Source organism: Nilaparvata lugens, chromosome 2 (genome assembly GCF_014356525.2).
Source record: "Nilaparvata lugens isolate BPH chromosome 2, ASM1435652v1, whole genome shotgun sequence".
Lineage (NCBI taxonomy): Eukaryota > Metazoa > Arthropoda > Insecta > Hemiptera > Delphacidae > Nilaparvata > Nilaparvata lugens.
This window is the reverse complement of record NC_052505.1, coordinates 41,170,401-41,189,677: the sequence shown is the minus strand read 5'-3', so window position 1 is coordinate 41,189,677 and position 19,277 is coordinate 41,170,401. Positions and strand designations below refer to the sequence as shown.

The 19,277-nt window shown below is 34.9% G+C and overlaps 2 protein-coding genes across 7 annotated transcripts in view; one reads left to right on the top strand and one right to left on the bottom strand.

Annotated features, from left to right (window-relative positions):
• The window catches only part of LOC111049946 (dystrophin), a 322,297-nt gene that overhangs the window by 209,663 nt on the left and 93,357 nt on the right, over nucleotides 1–19,277 (top strand). For 2 of the 6 annotated variants that reach the window (XM_039421225.1, XM_039421228.1), the window contains exon 12: nucleotides 12,305–13,303. The exons of the other annotated variants lie outside the window; for them this stretch is intronic. In XM_039421225.1, the coding sequence (XP_039277159.1) occupies nucleotides 12,305–12,332 (28 nt within the window). In that variant the 3' untranslated portion in view covers nucleotides 12,333–13,303. Of the gene's footprint in view, nucleotides 1–12,304; nucleotides 13,304–19,277 lie in introns of those variants that run through there. 6 annotated transcript variants of the gene reach the window in all.
• Nucleotides 14,400–19,277, bottom strand: part of LOC111050323 (hillarin) — a 132,964-nt gene continuing 128,086 nt past the window's right edge. The window contains exons 10-11 of the mRNA XM_022336624.2: nucleotides 17,471–17,728; nucleotides 14,400–16,464 (exon numbers count right to left, since the gene is read on the bottom strand). Of these exons, the coding sequence (XP_022192316.1) occupies nucleotides 16,162–16,464; nucleotides 17,471–17,728 (561 nt within the window). The 3' untranslated portion in view covers nucleotides 14,400–16,161. The remainder of the gene's footprint in view (nucleotides 16,465–17,470; nucleotides 17,729–19,277) is intronic.

Genomic DNA, 19,277 nt, shown 5'->3' with positions numbered 1-19,277 from the left:
CGTATTCCCGTAGATTTAACAAAGCGTTTAAATTCAATTTTTAAAATAATGCACCTTTTTCCATCAAGAAGTGGAATAGTGTCCATAGTGACTTATTGAAATAGCCTCTATCAATTGTTTCTTATTGCATTTCTTGTCACATTAATAAATCTGTCACAGCTTTGGAAATTAAGTCTCGATGGTTTGGATAGCATATTATTAGAGTGATTCTTTTACTCTGCTACTTCTAGTATGTTCACTACCTTCGTTCGAATTTTGACCATATACATGAAAAACAATGTCCGCCTGCATCACTCCATCTTCATTGAGAATTTTCGTAACTTTTCTTATCACAAAGTTTCCATAATCTTGCAGCGTATTGAAAGTTTTGAGAAGTGAAGGAGTTGAATTCAGGAGAGCCATGTCATCATTATGTGACACGGCAACGATAAAGAGTCCTTTGTCCTTTGTCAACGATATTCAGGGATTTAGTTATAAATCCACAACTTGTCTCACTTACAATTCCATTTGTCAAGTGAGATTAAGTGTTTTTTTTTTCAAATATCCATCAGATGTTGACAAAGATTGCGGTTATTTTAGAAATGCATGCTGCACTAAAACTTTAATGCTGAATTATCTTTAAACAGCTAGTAAAAATACAGAGATCAGATCTTTTTGTTCAAGAATGAACTAAGACTAAGATTTTTTTGTTTGATTGCATCGTGGAAAATGACAGCACTCTGTTTCTTTTTATAGGTGAGAATACACTTTTACACTCTGCCACAACTCTCTTCAGATAAAAATCGTTGGAGAGCGAATAACTATCTCTTTCTACATTCAAAAGAGAATCACACACTTGCTTCCAGACCATTGATAACATTTTGCAGATTCTGGTGTTCATCAGAGTCTTGAATAAAAATATCATGTCCTCGTGAGAAGGTTATACGCTTCTGGAAATCATTCTATCTCTCATTATTTTTGTTTTACTTCCTTCGTTGACTTCCTTCATAATTTCCAGTGATATCCATAATTGAACGGAATATCTTTGATGGAAGATTTATTTGAATATAGTAGCAGCCATTTCAGGAAAGCCTTGGAAGTACTAGCTATTCCAATCACTCCCCCATGAGCTTAGATGATCGAATGAGGGTTTGCTACACAGCATGATCGGTTGTAGCGATGTGCCAAACTGTTATTTCAGTGGAACAGTTCCAGTTGAGGAACAGTGATTTTAACCTGCTTCGCTGGAACAACTGTTCCAATGAAGCAAGTAGTGCTCGCAATGCACTGCCTGCTTCGCCGAAACAACTTGCCAAGCACTATTTGTTCTGAACTAGAAAACTACACATTTTTTCGTAACAGAACAACATCAACATCTATTTGACTTTTAGGTTCTCGCAAAAATAGGCTTACAATTATTTGTGTGAACATACTGTTTACTTTATCATTTCTATCACTGCAGCCAAGAAGGCTAAAATTAAAGAATACTAGTAGGCCCCCTGGGCTGTAGAACTTGCTCATGAACTATAATTATTGTATTGATTTTCAAACCCACAGCTTGATGGCTTTTCCAAGTGAGATATAAACTGGAAACAATGTTCATATGGTATTAAAGAAATCATGCTACCTATTGGAAAATATAACATAAAAACATTGGAAACGTTCAACACTATTTTGAGGATGTATAATTTTATCAATTTGTTTCTCTTGAACTACATTCGATGTGTGTGAGGATACTTTGGATATGGTATAATTATTTAGCCCAATATAGCTTTTGTAAATTCTTTCAATTTTCTGGATAGAAAATATCTTTGATTTCAATAAGGAAAGGCCTTTGCAATTTCAACAGAAATATATGCTGGAAGAGTTCAAAATTATTTCAAATTGATGATTTGAAAATTTGTAATTTAATTTTACAGAGAGAACTATAGTTCAGAAATAAAATACAGAAAAATTATATACACACAGTTCTTTATTATTAATTATTAATACAAATTAATTTGTATTATAACTTAAAAATAAAAAAAACTACAGTAACTTAGAATTTACTTTTAAAAATATCAACTTCTGCACCTTGCTAGCAGAAAGTCGGGAACGTCGATCATTCAGAATGTATCCAGTTTTGGAAAAAATCCTTTCACTAGGCACTGATGTAGCTACAATATTCAGCTTACTTTTCACTAGTTTTGCGAGGTTTGGGTAGACGGCCTCGTGATTCTTCCACCATTGCAAAGGATTTTCGGTCCTATGTATTACACCATCTTCCAAATATCGCTGAATCTCAACAATGGCAGCAGAATTTGCAGTTCCAGCAGGCTGCAAATTTGCAACGATAGTATCGAATTCATCCCAATACGAAAACTCACCTACATCACTAACTGACACTGATGTGGATGTAGATGGTTCAGGTTCCCTCAGTTGCCTCTTTTCACCAATTTCTTTAGTGAGCACTTCAGTTACAAACTTTTTCATTTGTTCAGCTGCATTTGGATTTGAAAATCCAAGCATCTTAAATCTCGGGTCTAAAAAGGTGCTCATTGCTATAGTCTTGCTAAATTCTATATTTTTGAAACGAGTGTCCAAACCATTTAAAAGTTCATTCACAACTTTTTTGATATTTTCATGGAAAGGCTGCTTGGTAAACTTCTTACACACTGATATGAGTCCACGAGTAAATATTATTGCTAGACTACCTGTGACAAAATTTCCACCACTCATTTCAACTGTTATACCTTCAAATGGTTTTAGAATTTTGCACAATTCCCCAGCAATTTTCCAGTCCTCAGGGGAGAGATGCGGTAACTCTTTATCAATCAAACCTAATGTACTACGAATAGCATCTTGTAATTCAACAAATCTTTCAATCATATAGTATGTAGAGTTCCACCTAGTCACCACATCTTGAATAATTTTTTTGGGATTGACACCGGAATTTTTTTGATATGCAATCAATTTTTCATATGCTGAAGAGCTACGTTTAAAAAAAGCAACAATTGTCTTTATTTTCTCGACAACAACTGACACATTCCGCATAGCATCATTTACAATAAGATTCAAAGTGTGTGCATAGCACCCAAAATGTTTCCACCCCAAGTCTACCAGTATAGCTTTTTTGATATTTGCTGCATTATCTGATACAGCTAGTAAAATTTTATTTTGTAAATTGAATTCAGAAACAATTCTTTTCAACTCACTAGCTAAATTACTGCTTGTATGAGATAATTCAAATTGAGAACACTCCAATAATGTAGACACCATATTATACTGTTCATCAATAAAATGCGCAGTAACTGCAATAAAGCTCTCATTATTTGAAGAGGTCCAACAATCGGTGGTCAAACAAACACTAGTTACACTTAGAAGCTTTTCTTTTACTAAATTCAAACATTGTTCATATGCTGCAGGAACTGTATGTAAGATGGATTCATGGCTTCAGAATATTCTCTGAATCCTTCATCTTCAACTATAGAAAAAGGTTGGTAGTCCTTGGTGAACAGCTTTAAAAAAGACTGATCAATTTTCTTTTTTGATGACACTGTCATTTTTCTTGGTACAAAATTTGTTATTAAAGTTTGTGGTTTCTCCTGTACGCTTCTTGATGAAGATGGATTGGATCCAGATCCAGAAGTGAGAGGAATGGAAGTGGATGCTGATGCTGATCCAGATCCAGAAGTGAGAGGAATGGAAGTGGATGCTGATCCTGATGAAGTCCCAGCTTCTTCATCTGAAATGAATGTTCATAGTTAGACACACTGCAAACCACTTTCAAGTCCATCAAATCATAGTTAACTTATGAATTTTGTGAAATGTTTCAACAATAAATGGCAAAAGTGTCAAATACGGGCCCAGCTACCTGGAGGCAAATTTCCGGCTGCAATAGATTCAGCATGCTATTCTGATGACAAAATGACCAAATATAGCCGTCGCTTGCCTCTGGTTTTGAAAAAAATCGATTTTGAAATCACCAACTTTTCATGCTATTTCCCCATAAGAACTCACGCTGACGTGTCAAAAATATGAAATAGGACTTGGTAGAGAAGAAAATGGAACAGAAAAACTTGACAGTCATAGAATCTGACAGTCCCCGCCACAATTCTAGCCTTCTAGCGAGGTTAGGTTAGGTTTGCTTAGGATTGGGCATGCCTTCAAACAAGGCCATCTTGATGGCCCTGTATTTAAGATGGCCCTGCTTTGACACATCATCATACGTTCTTATGGGGAAATAGCATGTAAAAATGGTGATTTCAAAATCGATTTATTTCAAAACCAGAGGCGAGCGACGGCTATATTTGGTCATTTCGTCATCAGAATAGCATGCTGAATCTATTGCAGCCGGAAATTTGCATCCAGGTAGCTGGGCCCGTATTCCACATTTACACCCAATAAATGAATTTAACATACCAGTAACTGGAGCTGAAGGCCCTGTAGATGCTGAGTCGAGCCTACTGCAACCTAAACCTACATTGCTCAATTGCACAGTTGGGTGCTTTCGTTCCATGTGCTTCTTCAAGTTCGTAATTGAAGATTTGTACGATAATGTCATGCTGCAGATGTCACATTTTGCACTTTTATCTTTTTCACTTGTAACAGTGAAATAACTCCAAATGGAGCTTTTCAAACGTTTACTCATACTCGAATTTCACTATTTCACCTCAATTGACTCAACACACGTTTCACCAAAATATAAAAATACAGGAAACAGGAAGAAGCAAGGAACAAGCAAGCAACGCTGAAACAGAAAACAACTCAGAACTCAGAACTCAAAGCTGATCACGGAACAGAACAGATTGACATGTTCCAGGTTTCAAATTTGTTCCACTTTCCACTCATTTTCATGTAGCGGTGAAACGGCAAAACAGTGGAACAACTGGAACAGCATTTTCATTGGAACTGTTACATGAAACAACTGTTCCAGAGCCGAAGCAGTGACAAAGTAACAGGTCTGCGATTTCTAGCCCATCTCTAATCGGTTGCCACTTTATTAAATTTCCAATCTATCCTTTTGTCACAGAGATTCCTTTATTGGATATCATTCATCTTCATCATTTCTTCATATTTTCTAGATATAACACAGACTCCATAACATAGTTTGTGTGATTGCATGAAAAAAGTATGGGATCATTTCTCGTACAGCACTTTTTCTATGTGCAAAATCAGAGTCCTTCCCTATCAACACGAATACAATTTAAAATAATTTAAACTTTGTTACAATAAGCAGTCATAAATTTCAAGTAGTCATTGATTTTGCATTGTGATTCTTAAAAAAACTCCACAAATAGCTCCTGACTTCACTCAAATATACTTTGACAATCTCTCATATTTTAACCGTTCATGAGCCCTTCTTGTAGTTGTTTGATTGAATTGATTGCTTGCTCTCACACCTCTATTCAACTGAGCTCCCATCAATAAATTTCCAACTGTATTCTCTCCAAATATTTCAGATTCAACAAATATATATCCTATTCCATTTCCATTCAAGTACTACCCCAAGACAAACAGCCAGATGAAAATAATGATATGTGGCTTGCATGATCATCATAAATCAACAAAACTTTTTTTTTACTTTTTTATCAACAAAACTGGTCTTTGTTACCAAATGTTTTTTTTTTAAATACATATCGAAACCAATTGAAGGAGAGAGTGGTGTCCATCCAACCTCTCTCACTGACTGAGACTACTGTTTGGCTTGGTAGCTCTTTGTCTAGCCAACTCTCCATAACATAATTATTTCCCCTTGAAAAGGCTCAATAATTTATTGTCTTGTGTGATTATACTGGCTAACAAACATATTTTTTGGTAATTTGATGAATCAAATATTATTGTAACATTTGAGGATTTTGAAATGTTAATAGAGTAGTTGAAAAATAATAGAGTAGTTTGGCCTAGCCAAACAAATTTTCTCCATCATTATCCCCAACTAGGCTATCAAGAGCGAAAATTAAGAGACTGTATTTCTACTGGGATTGGAGAATAATAACCAATGATATCTTGTTTGTCCTCATTCTTCCATTGTTCAAAGACAACTTTTGGTATGTTCTGATCTGATGTTTTGTCTTGTGTGATTATACTGGCTAACAAACATATTTTTTGGTAATTTTTTTATAAATCCCAAGACTTGTATGAGGACAGATTTTTCACTTTAAAAATACCAAGAACAGTACTGTCTATTGTTCTACTGTGAAAAGACATCTTGTTGGAAAAATTTTTTCCAACGACCACCATGATCTTTTTTGCTCCAGACCAGCAAAAATGTTATGTATTTCAATAATGTCACCATCATCAGTCTCACAGTACCTGTCACATACCTTTGTGGATATTTCAAAGGTGAGGAATTTGGCTATATTGTACTGTGGATCTGAGTGAAAAGCCAGCAATGGACCGTTCAATTGACTAGATTTTTATTGAAATGTCACCTTGTCAGCATTTTTTCTTCCATTAAAGCCTGATTCTATGGGAAATCTTCTGGGCAACCTCTTTCCTATTTGTTCGAGGGGTTTGTTACAGCTTCGGATCAAAAATTTCACCTTCTGAAGATAATTTTCAAACAAAATGCTGAAATGACATTTAAGGGAAAGTCTCCTATGATGTTCATGAAATGTTCAGCGTCATCAACAATATGAGTGAAAAAATCCATATAAATTATGATTGAAAAAACGATTCCCATAAATTGCAGCTACTGACTGAACAAAATGTGTCAAGAGTTTCCTACAATTGTCATGCATGGTTTCTTTCTTGCAAAGTTTTGAGTTCAATAAAATAGTGGTTGAGACGTGTAATTCAATCTAGTTCAAATACTTCTCATCGTCCATAATATTTTTCAAAACAACAGGTCCTATGTACAACAAGAAGTTCCTCAATTCATAGGCTTCCAACGCATGATCTGATTTAATACCCTTGGTTTACACACAAATTCTGATGCCATGTGTTTTTGAGCTCAAGGATTTTTCCAGATATCAAAAGCCGGCTGGTTCTTGACAGTCTTGAATCTTTTGCCTTTTTTATTCCATTGTTCCACACAAAAATTAATGTTACATTAACTTGAAGGAAAATTAGATGCACATCCAATACAAAAGATGTTACAAAATTAATACCTGGAATTAATTCTAGAGGAGTATTCCCACGCTGGTAGCTCTTGTCAGATTGGAGGTTTAATTATGCACGCTTCTTCACTAGGAAATACAGAAATGGAGTGCATCTAAGGGTAGGCACACACCATTTAATCAAGAAAAGACTAGACACGATTAGTCACAATACTTCACATAGTTGCTTATGAAGACATGTCTAATTTCAATGACTAATTGGTGTGTTTTGCTTCATAAGCAACTATGTGATGTATTGTGACTAATCGTGTCTAGACTTTTCTTGACTAACTGGTGTGTGCCTACCCTAACGGGTGATTCTCATAGAACATGATCTTATGAACTTATATCATTGTACAAAATCTCAATGTAAGGCTAATGTAGTTAATGATGATGGTTGAAGCTGAATAAATGTGTTTTTTTTAAATACAAGGAGCACTGTTATCAGATGTACCTGGAAATCTATATGATATAGAGTGCTCTCTCTGGTATCAGATTGTAGAGCACAGAATTTCGCCCAGAAGGATTTTGAATTAGACATTCAAATGGTAACAATCGGAAGATATTGTTAATCAAAAACTAAAATTCATCAACATTGATTCTTCCTTCAAATTTCACTCATTTTTGAAAAATCATTATTCAGTACAAATCAAATCATTTTGAGATCGCCAGGAGTACTACAATAGTTATAATTCAATGACATTTAAAACATTAAATAGTTAGAGAATCACAGACAGTTAATAAATATACATCAAAATGAACTAGATTAAATTGTCATAGTATTAAAATTATCATAATATTCTTTCACCTAATAATAACGTTTTTAATTGTTTTCAAAAGTAAATGTTGTGGCATATGTCTTATTCTCTGAGGTACAGCATTGAATAGTTTAATAGAGGTATAATATCATGTTTTTTGAATTTGCAAAGTTACAGAAATTACAACTAGATGATTTCTCCTTGTGGTATTATAATTGTGATCCATACCTTGTTGCATATATCTACTATAGTTTTCCTTGACATATGCCAAACACCAATAAATTGAGGGTAGTGGCATGATAGGTATTGATTTGAAGCTCTCCTTACCTCTGTAAGGAAGGCCACAAATTAATCACACAGCTTTTTTTTGTAACCTTAATAATTTGATAGCTTAGCTTTGAGAGCGCCAAATCAAAGTCCCATAAGATAGATGACTCTGAATATGAGCATAATATACTGTAAGTATAACCTCTAAGTTCACTACTTTCCTCAACCTTCTAAAATGAAAAGACCCTCACTTAACTTTTTTGCCACTTTACCAATATGACTATTCCAGTTCAATGCCCTGTCCATATTGAAAGCAAGAAAATTAACAATGTTTTGGCTTCTAATCTGTAAACTATTACCATACGACACTGTAAGGTTTTTGTATTTCATCCAAATTGTGACACAGCAAGTTAGCATTGCACCAGTCCTCAATAATAAGGGTCACTCCATCCATCAATCTATTGGTATTTAGTTCAGGCATTGTGCTTGTACAAACTGCCAGATCATCGGTGAACAGATACCTCTTAGCTGAGGGCCCAATTAACTGTTGGCATGTCATTAATATATATTATGAACAAAATTGGGCCTAAAATACTACCTTGAGGTAGTATTACGAACAGGCAGATAATCAGACTCGATGTTGTTGAAAACTATTAGCTCGCTACACTCACTCAATTGTGTCTTGACTCTTCATCCATCATGCTTTAAAGACCTCTATTATAAAACTGTTGTATAAACTACTAGTTCAACACTCACTTACTGTTGTTGATCTCACCTTATCCCCGCCACCATTGCCAGTCGGTATTATTTCAGCTGTGATTTTGTACTGTTCAAGTTGGTTTAGATCCACAACCCGGAAAACTGGGCTTGTTGAGCTTTCCCGGGCAAGCACTCCTCCCGAACAGTAGGTTTTTCAATATAACAACAAAAGGTTTCCGATGTGTATGCCCTTACAAAATAGAGTATTCTGAAAGATACAGACGACTGTAAATTTTTTTGAAACTCTAAAAAATGAAGATATTATATTGTATGAGTCGTAGGAGATGTTGATGGGATCCGAAATCTATTAACTTTTTGAACGAAAAACAAAGCTGCTCAATTATATATTGAAATGATAGGAAGAATAGATTTTTATAGCACCAATGATGTCACACTGATTAGCAGGTTTAAAATTTGTTACTGCGCATATTTTCATGAACACTACCTTGTATTCTAGGTACATTTATCTTTTACGCGGATGAGGCTCCATCAGTCGCAGCATCAATGCATCTACTTTGCTACCTGTCTGTGTTGATTTGCACAGCAGCTCGGCAGTTGAATAGCATGTGTGCCCTGCCGATATGTGAGCTATTATGCCTTTTGTTCTATTTCCATTCTAATTTTCACGCGCAAAGGGTTTAGGCCCGCCGCAAAGTAGACGCACGCTAATCCATGCCACTTCAACCCACGCCGTGGGAAGTTTTGTAAAATCATTGCTAGCAATGGCGCGCCGGAAACTGCACCCAGCCGAGAACATTCCACGAAGTAGATATCCACACGTGGATCGGTTTGTGATTTGTTCACAGGATCTATGGAACGTGGGTCACTCGTTCCTTGTACTGCTCATGCCTACAACTAGCGCAACTACTCTGTTCGCTTTGTCTAGTCATTTTGGTTTTAGCCTTTCTAAAGGCAATCAGCTGCTTTGTTCATCAGTCTAGTTCAGAGATGGATACGGAAGAGGCGCATTCTCACAACTGGTCATCTATTTATAGTCTGTATAAAATAACATGACATTTCAATAGTCTTTAACAAATAAAGACACTACTCAGCTGATAGCTTTTGAGGAATTGTCGTGGTAAAAACTCTATTATTAAAAACAGTATAAAAACATGAAGTACAATATAAATATGTCTCAACTTATTTTATACAAACTGTACTCTGCCGGTTTTAAGTCGGGTTTCTTCGGCTATACTCGGTTTTTGTTGAGGTAGCGTGGAATGTGGACTGTAGGTGACTTTGCGGTGACAGACCCAGCCCAGCGTGTGGGTTCGCTTGACCTTGAATGTGTATAAGCGTGGGTCGTTGATTATGTGTGTGTGCTTTGCGGTGGGCCTTTGTCATTATAAATTGTTTGCCACCTGATTCACATTGCATATTATGCAGAAATAGCCTTGTACAGGGTTGGGCAGGGAGATATGTATGATTTAAAATAACAGTTACACACTCATATTTTAACGAAACTCAAAATTCATCTTTTTAGTATGTACCTTTGATGTTGCCATTATAAAAATTGGAGAGGAAAAATTAAATCATTGATTATGTACAAAAAATAACATCTGTTGAATAATGCTTAACAGCTGTCCGTTTTTGTCCATATACTCCTGTAGACGTTGTGAGAGGTTGTTATTGTTATGGTTAGGGCTTCAAGGGTTTTTGGTTTGTTTATGTATACACGTGCTTTTAGGTGTGAGTAACTGAAGACTTCCGGACAATTTAAATATGATATTTAGATATGTTTTTTACCCAGGAACAATGCCCTAGAGTATTGGTCGGGAGTTCGTAAACACTCTGTATAATATGGGAGAGTAGGGTTGTGTTTGTATGTTTGTTCGCATCAAAACATGTCAACTTGAGGATTGCATACCGGAAAAAAGGGAATGATTTAGATCTTCAAATTTTGCACATCGATTCTAAAAATAGCAATCTCATGCACCTCGAAGCTCAAATTTCAATTTTCCTTCTAGATTTTTCAGAATTAATGTTCAAATTTCATTCATGGGACATGCATATATTATAATTGAAATCTACATACCATATGTTGATATGCAGGGTGGGTGAAAAGTCTGAGAACGGCTTAATATCTCATAAACAAAGGTGATTTGACGGTGGGTGTGATTTAGGATCCTACTAGAATATTGAAAATACTACTCTACTATGACTTCAAAAGCTGGTCCGTCATATTGAATGCAACTTTGTTTTTTTAAATAGTAAGGTGGTCATGCAATAAATGATTTCAATACGGAATTTCAAGAAAAAATGAATGGCGAAAACCACACATCCATATCTCAAACCGTTTGGAAGATATTCAGATTATTAATCAATACCACTTTTCTATTTCATTTCTGATTTGATGGTATTGATTTATAATGTGAATATCTTCCAAACGGTTCGAGAAAAGGATGTGCGGTTTTCGCCATTCGTTTCGCCTTCAAATTCCATATTGATTCATGTATCGCATGACCACCTTCCTATTTAAAAAAATTAAGTTGTTTTCAATATGGCGGATCCAAGATGGCTGACCAGATTTTTGAAATCATAGTAAAATGGTTTTTTCAATTTGAGTAGGATCACCAATCATACCCACATTGAAATCACATTTTTCCTTGAGTTACTAAGCCGTTCTCATACTTTTCTCTTCCCTTTCTGCTTTGAATGGCATTGATTAATAATGTGTATATCTTTGAAACGGTTTTAAGATATCGATATGCGGTTTTCGCCATTCTTTTTTTCTTGAAATTCCGTATCGAAATCATGTATCGCATGACCACCTTCCTATTTAAAAAAAAACATAGTTGCATTCAATATGGCGGAACAGGTTTTTGAAGTGATAGTAAAGTAGTATTTTCAATTTTAGTAGGATCTCCAATCACACCCACCATAAAATCAACTTTGTTTATGAGATATTAAGCCGTTCTCGGACTTTTCACCCACTCTGTAGTACTATAATCTAGAGAGACTACCTCATCGAAACAGATGGTTAAAATTGGTACCTTTCTAAATTAAAAACCAGTCCAATTTTGTCAGGTTGGATAAGGTTCTAAAGAATTTTTCAGTTCTGTCACTTTATTATGTTAGAATCAAGTTAAAGAACTTATCTTTACTATAATAAAGGAAATAACTGGCTCATACACGTACGGGATAGGAAAATTATGTTTTACGCATCATCACGTCTAAACTGCTGGACTGAAATTAACTTGAAATTTTGAATTTAGATTCTTAAATTAACCGTGGATGATTCTAGGCCTATTTCAAACTCTTCGAGATTCCACTCGGTCAAGTTTTTAGTTTGTCAAGTTTTAAAATAGACCCTTTGCGGAGCCTGGGTTACCTGCTAGTATTCAATAAAATTAATTTCGAACTTTTTGTCTTTGGGCTGGGATAGTTCTAACTTCAGAGTTCATGATTGAGCAGTGCAGCTCTACAAGAGATGCCATAAACGCTGTGAATGCTTTGTTTCAGAAGGTGTCATTTTCTAAACCAGGAATAAATCCGTCCCCCTCCGCATCATTTGACAACCTGCAACCTTATTCTATGGGGCTACTCAAAAACACCAAGAACCCAGCCCACAACAACGAGCTCAGTATCAATTTGTTGGAATATACAGCAAAATGTCATTGTAAAATAATTGCATGGATTCCAATACAGAACATTTATTTATCAGATTCTATTGAAATAAATGAATTACCCAATACTAGGATTCAGCCCTTCTTTGTTACTATTTGTGTGAATCTCAATTAATTTTAATTCTGTGAGATAAAACCAAAAAAAATGACAAAAAGGTACTTGTCAAGACTAGAAACTTGGAGATCCAATTCAATCCTTTCCCCACAGTTACAAGGACTTTGGTGATAATGTAGGAGCCTACAATCAAGTAAAATTATTTCAATTGTGTATGGAAATGTTCATGATACCTCAATATTGGCCGTCCTGTATTATAATAAATTATTTATCTCTTGCACCTAGAACCTATAACAATATTTTCTACATCAGAAAATTACTAAAATTTATGAAATGTCATGTTGGTGTATTGAATCAACTAACAGAAATGAACTTTATTTTTTATTCATAGTTTACAATTTGTATTTAAATTTTATTTTCTATACAAAAGTCACATTAAAATTTATGCAGGATGATTAGTCATTAAGTTAAAAAATTACCATATTTTTGTATTGAATTGATAGTTTCAATTTCATACCAACCACAGTATTATTTCAATGCGTTGTCATCAAAATCAAACTCTAATTTTAAACTATTCAATTTTGAAGTCTCTTACTACCATTGTAATGTTATTCTGTGTTTTATTTAATGTAATATTATATATGTATAATGATAATATAAACTGTACATGCAAATCTGTATGTAATATAGGTATTTTACTTGAGTTTTAAAAGTATTAAATTAGGATTAGTCACTTTGATCTCCTATAGAGTAGAAGTTTTTTTCTAACTTGATTTGAATTTATTAGTATTTTTTTTATTATTTGAATAACCTATTCTCCGGAATCGCTATCGCTATTGTGTAGTTTAAAGAGATGAAAATGTCATATAATATCAATATTACTAATAAATAATAACTATAACATTCATAGTTCATAGAAACGTGTAGAAATCAGCTTCACTATCATTGAATATAACTAACTGTGTTTGTAGGTGAGCGAGCGAGCGTTGTTGAAGAGTTTATGTTTGTTTTGTGAATTTTTATTGCATTCTTTCTCTAAAAGTTCTTAGAGATCCAACTTGAAAAATATAGTGCTATATTAAATCCATGGTGCTACAATTCGTCCATCAACTGCATAAAAATAATATTTACTGTCAAAAAGTACAAATATATATTATATTAATATATATATATATATATATATATATATATATATATATATAACCCTGTTTATCATGGGTGCTATCTGTACAACATGATATTCAATAGCTTGACTATGCATAAAATATATCAAATTTGAAATGATATTCTATATATAATCTAATATTTACATTCTACCTTTGTTACACTTTGAATCAAATAAATGATTTATTTCTAGTATATTATTATGTTCAGTGTTTACAGTATAAAGCCTAGTTTATACGATGCCAATTGGCGAGACAATTGTCATAAGGCAACCGACTGGCATGAAATTATTGTCTTCGTATAAACAATTCAGGCCAATTGTCTTGCCAACTATCCCGACAATTGGCCCGAAATTCAACTGTCTCCGGTAGTAGACTATGGACAGTCAATTGGGCCCAGCGAGCCCCCCACCACTCGGAATCTCAGTTGTCGCGACAATTGGAGCCGCGTGTGAACGGTGTAGGCCAGTAGCGCTGTCTTGTTTTTGCCAGTTCAGTTACAACAGATGACGAGAACTCGGCCATATTTAGCTGTCAACTGACGTGCCAATAGTTGGCCGCGTATAAACATCTTCTCGTTTAACTGGCCTGGCCTCCGACAATCCGCAACCACGTGATGGCAATTGTGCAAAGACAACTGTCTCGCCAATTTGCGATGTGTAAACCAGGCTTAAGAAAGAATGCAGTATATGTCAGCCAATCTTTCTTTTTTCCTGGGAGCTGAGTTGAATACAAAATATATATTTGAGTCTATACGTAGGCTTGTACGAAGTTACAGCTATAGCAAGCTATTTATGTAGGATACTGGGATTAAATAAAATAATAAATGCATATTATGTCATAGGAAATGTCATTATAAATAATCAAACACTCTTCAAAGATTGAATAAATGAAAATATTAGTCAGTTTTTACGTGTCAGGAATCAAGAATGGCTTAGCAGACATGTACTGCACTCATTTGTAATTTCAATTAGTATACAATTTATTATGTACACTATTCCATATTTCGAGTATTATTCTTCTACTTTATTAATTCTCCTAGTGTAATTATAATAATAATAATTCGTAATTAACAATATGTTTGAAATCGTGAATTCAAGAAGTGTTTTCTTGAGCATAGGTAAAAAAATTGGAAGGAATGTATTATAATAAGGGTTGCCATTTCTGTAGTGCAATTTTATTGGTAAAGAGCTTGAGATTCTTATTTTTGGAACAGAATCAATTTGTCATGACTAGAAACTTTTTATAATATTTTAAATAAAATTGTACATCCATTTCAATATTCATATTTTTTATTTAATCTCTTTTTCATTCCTTGAAAATGACCTTGATGTAAAATCAGTATTTCCGCATTCAGCTGTGACATTGAGAGTCAATTGTTACATTCTGAAGAATAGGAAAGGTTTTAAAGTTTTCTCAACTTTGAAAAACTATAAAATTCATTTCTTGGTTTTCAGATGTTATAAACGGTTTTTTCTATCTTCCAGAACAATATTGCTGATTCACTGAAAATAAGTAAATTCAGCTTGGTAAATTTGAGGTAGAAATTATTATTAGCATCTTGATTTTCTCATGAGATTTGATTAAACTTGAAATACCAACTATCTAAGAAAAAGTGTGTATAAAAAGGTGCATACTTATTTAAATCTGAGTATAAATAAATGTATTTTCAAACGTAGCGACTTGAAAAATTATTAAAGAAGTATAATAGGCTTAGCAAACTTGTTTTTTAATTCACACTCAGCGGGCCTATTTTTCCTGCTGGAATTTCAAGTAACACAATAAGCTGTATCATACATTTTTACAGTTTCAAATTTCCAAGCTAGAATAACAACTTACAGTGATTATTAGGTTTATTTGTATTAAAATTCAGGAATGTACATTGATTTTATTAGTTTTTGGAAAAGAAAACTTCAGCATTATATTGTACTTTCATGATATACATACAGTACTTCAATGTCACTTATATAACCAAATATCATTTATCGAATAAATGTAAATCAATTGTGTGTGGAATAAAACAAAATTAATAATGCTACAGTATCTCAGTTGATTTGATAGATTGATCAATATCTACATTATCAATTTAATTTCTCAAATTTATGTATCAAAATACATTAATTTATCAATGATATCATAATACTCGTTTAACCTTGTAAATTATTCAGTTTATGTGAAATCACACAAAACCAATACTGCAGTATTTCAGTAGTTCATCAACAAAAATATTGCAGTAATTTTCATTTGAACTCTCGGACTCTTCTTTGGAAGCGGCACCGCAATAGGACAGACAAAACTGTACAAATTGTTCTGCTGCATAAAATATATGTGTATAGTATATAATGTTCTATAATTATTTAAAGCGTGTGGTGATCGTGCGGTACCTCTTCCCAGAGAGCTTGAGGTAGGTGTTACTGTCACAGGTCACAGAGAAGGGAGTAGGCCTATTGCACTATTTCACCTAACTAGTTGTACTCAATTCCTTTTGGAGCTATTGATGAGGTACTTGCAGCAGTGCGTGAGCAAGTGCTTCTCGCCGTTGCTCTCGACACTGTTCACAGGCAGCTCACGTGTGTAGATGTCGAGACCGTACTGACCCTCCTCGGGGAAGGTAATCTCGAAAGTGACCACGTCATCGTTGGAGACGATGTGTGACACATACTTGGACAGCCGCTTCTCCTCGACTCCATTCTTGTGCAGTGTCGCCATAAAGTCGGTGAGAGGGCGCGACATTCGGAACTGAAGTTCTAATTCTCGGCCGGCAAAGATCAGGGCATCCTGAGAGAAAAATACAACATAGAATATTTCTTACATATTTATTTATCAGTGATATAATCATGGTTCTTTATAAATTATTACATTGCTTCTTTTAAATGCCTTGTCAGACCGACTTCGCAACCGACGCGGGAACGAAGTTTTGAAAATCTCTCTGTGTTATCAAGTATACCAGGTCAAACAAAGCTCGCTAGCAGGCGGAAATACGGCATTGTACCGCGCACTACCGCTTGTCGAGAGATTTCTATATTCCATCCGCTATTATTCCGTCATGCTTAAATATCACGATAAAGACACATAAGGAGCATTCCGAGTCTCTTCCAAACTGCACTAATTACTATTTTTTATGTTTATGATAATTTTGTAGCCCTTATCAGTCTAGGCCTAATTCAGCGAGAACGGTTGTGCAATCAGGCAGCCAGTTGCTGATCTCACTACCGAACAGAGGCATCATTCATGCAACCAGTCGTCGGTCTGGTTAGGCAGTTAGGCACTCATCAATTAACTGTTCAGTGTAATAACATCAGGTTGCTGTTAGGGATGAGCAGCGGTCGCTGGAGTCGGCAGCTTGTCTAGCCAAAATCTGTTAGCTCGGCTGGTCGCCTGTACTGTCTAAATGGGTCTAGTCTAATAAGGGCCCAATGGATAAAATGTTTTTACGAATGTATATCATTAATGACCAGGCAGGCACCATCACTTTGGGGCCTTGTACAGGTAAATTTTCGTTTATGTGACCGCTGCTGAGAATCTTATAGGAGTAATTCACACATTGCCATAATGGAAAATTGTGACCACACCCATAAGAATCAATGCTAGTCTTTCTCGTTTGTCGGCCGCGGTCGCATAAACGGAAACGTACCTTTGGTCGCCTACCAAATGAGACTGTTTGCTAGTCTGTGATGTCAAGTGATTGTGTTAATACTCGTAACTCTGTTCCTAAAAATTGATCTTTATTTGACTGTAATCTGCCATATCAGACCTATGATGGATGAATTGAGTGGTTACTAACCTGGTGTGTGATGGGTATGAGGCCGAAGAGACGTGTGGCCTTGGTGGGACCCCACTCACCGCTGGCACAGTCAGGCAGAGGCACCATCACAGTCTGCAGCTCCTCGCAGGCGATCTTGAACTTGCAGACCGACTTGAACTTCATTGGCTCGCCGGTCAGGTACTCCTTGGGTGTGACCGCGTTCGCGAATATGTCCAGCAGGAATGCACCACTGCTGGGCGCGTGCACTCTGAATGCCACTATGTTGCTCACTACTGACTGCAACCAAAATCAAGCAATACATTTTCTTTAAACATTGGAACTGTTTTGGGTTACTGCATGTTGTAAATCAACACACTGTATTTAATGGTTGAGTTCAAAGCCACAGATCATTTCCATCGGGTTTTTTTTACGTTCAGTAAAAAACCTGATCACAGATTAGTGATCACAGATGAACCACAGATTGGAAAGTCGGCTAGTATCTTGACTCCATAATCCGCCATCTTGAAAGAAAGTGTAGCATTATAATACAGCCAGTGAACTCTATACTAACTGGAACGGGCTGTCCAATGCTAAGCTACAGCTAAAAGTGTGTAAGGCGGAGTGAGTGAGACAGGCATACCGTGTGGGATTCCCTTCTCTCTCGTACTCATATATTTAAGCAGGTTGTTGCAGCTCTTGAGTACGATTTTTCATTTTTAAAGTTAAAAAATGGATTTGAATGAGTATTGGGGCTATCAGTATTAGATCACAACCTTTTCTCTTAAATATTGTGATGTATTTGTTGTAAAATGCATAGAATTGAATAAAAATACGACCGAAAAATGGTGATGTATTGTGTTGCATTTGGATGCAAGAATGGGCATGTTAAAGGAAATTAAATACCATTTCACAGGTAAGTCAAACATTTTTAGTCTATTAATTAATTTGAAGAAAACTTTTTGTTTTACATGCATTTCCAATACTTTTTTCTATATTGATCAGTTTATTTGACCAAAAATAAAACAACAAATTTGGTTTTATTCCTAGTATACTGTGATAGTTTCTATGCTAAATGAAAATTTAGGCCTACTTTATTAGCATCTAAAATAAAAAAACATAGTTGAAGAACAAATGAATCCTTATTCAAAAAAGAATAAATACAAATGATTAATAATTTCTGTGTTATCATCATGACATGACATAATTTATTTTAGGTACCTACTTTATTTTAGTAGCCTACTTTTATTTTGAAAAATATGCTATTGCTATCAGCTGAATTGTGATTAAATTTTGAAACATTTACGTTTCAAATAAATAATCGTTCAATTTACAATATTATAATAATTATTTAGCATATTGTACTGTTTGCTTATCATATGGTCATAATTATAATCTATATATATATATAAAAGTGAAATGGCACTCACTCACTGACTGACTGACTCACTCACTCACTCACTCACTCACTCACTCGCAGAACTAGAAATCTACCGGACCAAAAACTTTCAAATTTGGTAGGTATGTTCAGTTGGCCCTTTAGAGGCGCACTAAGAAATCTTTTGGCAATATTTTAACTCTAAGGGTTGTTTCTAAGGGTTTTAAGTTTGTCTTTTAGCATGTATATTCTTCTTCTCCCAATCTCTTAATTATAATTGAAATTTCCATATCATATGTTACTATAGAACTATAATCTAGATAGAGTACCTCTTCGAAACAGTTGTTAACTGGCAACTAAATTAATAATTTGTCAGGTTGGCATTAAGTTGAGTTGACTTTGTTAGGTTGGCATCAAGTTGAAGATTTAAATGCATTTATCGCGGAGAAATTGATTAGGCACTGCTACTTC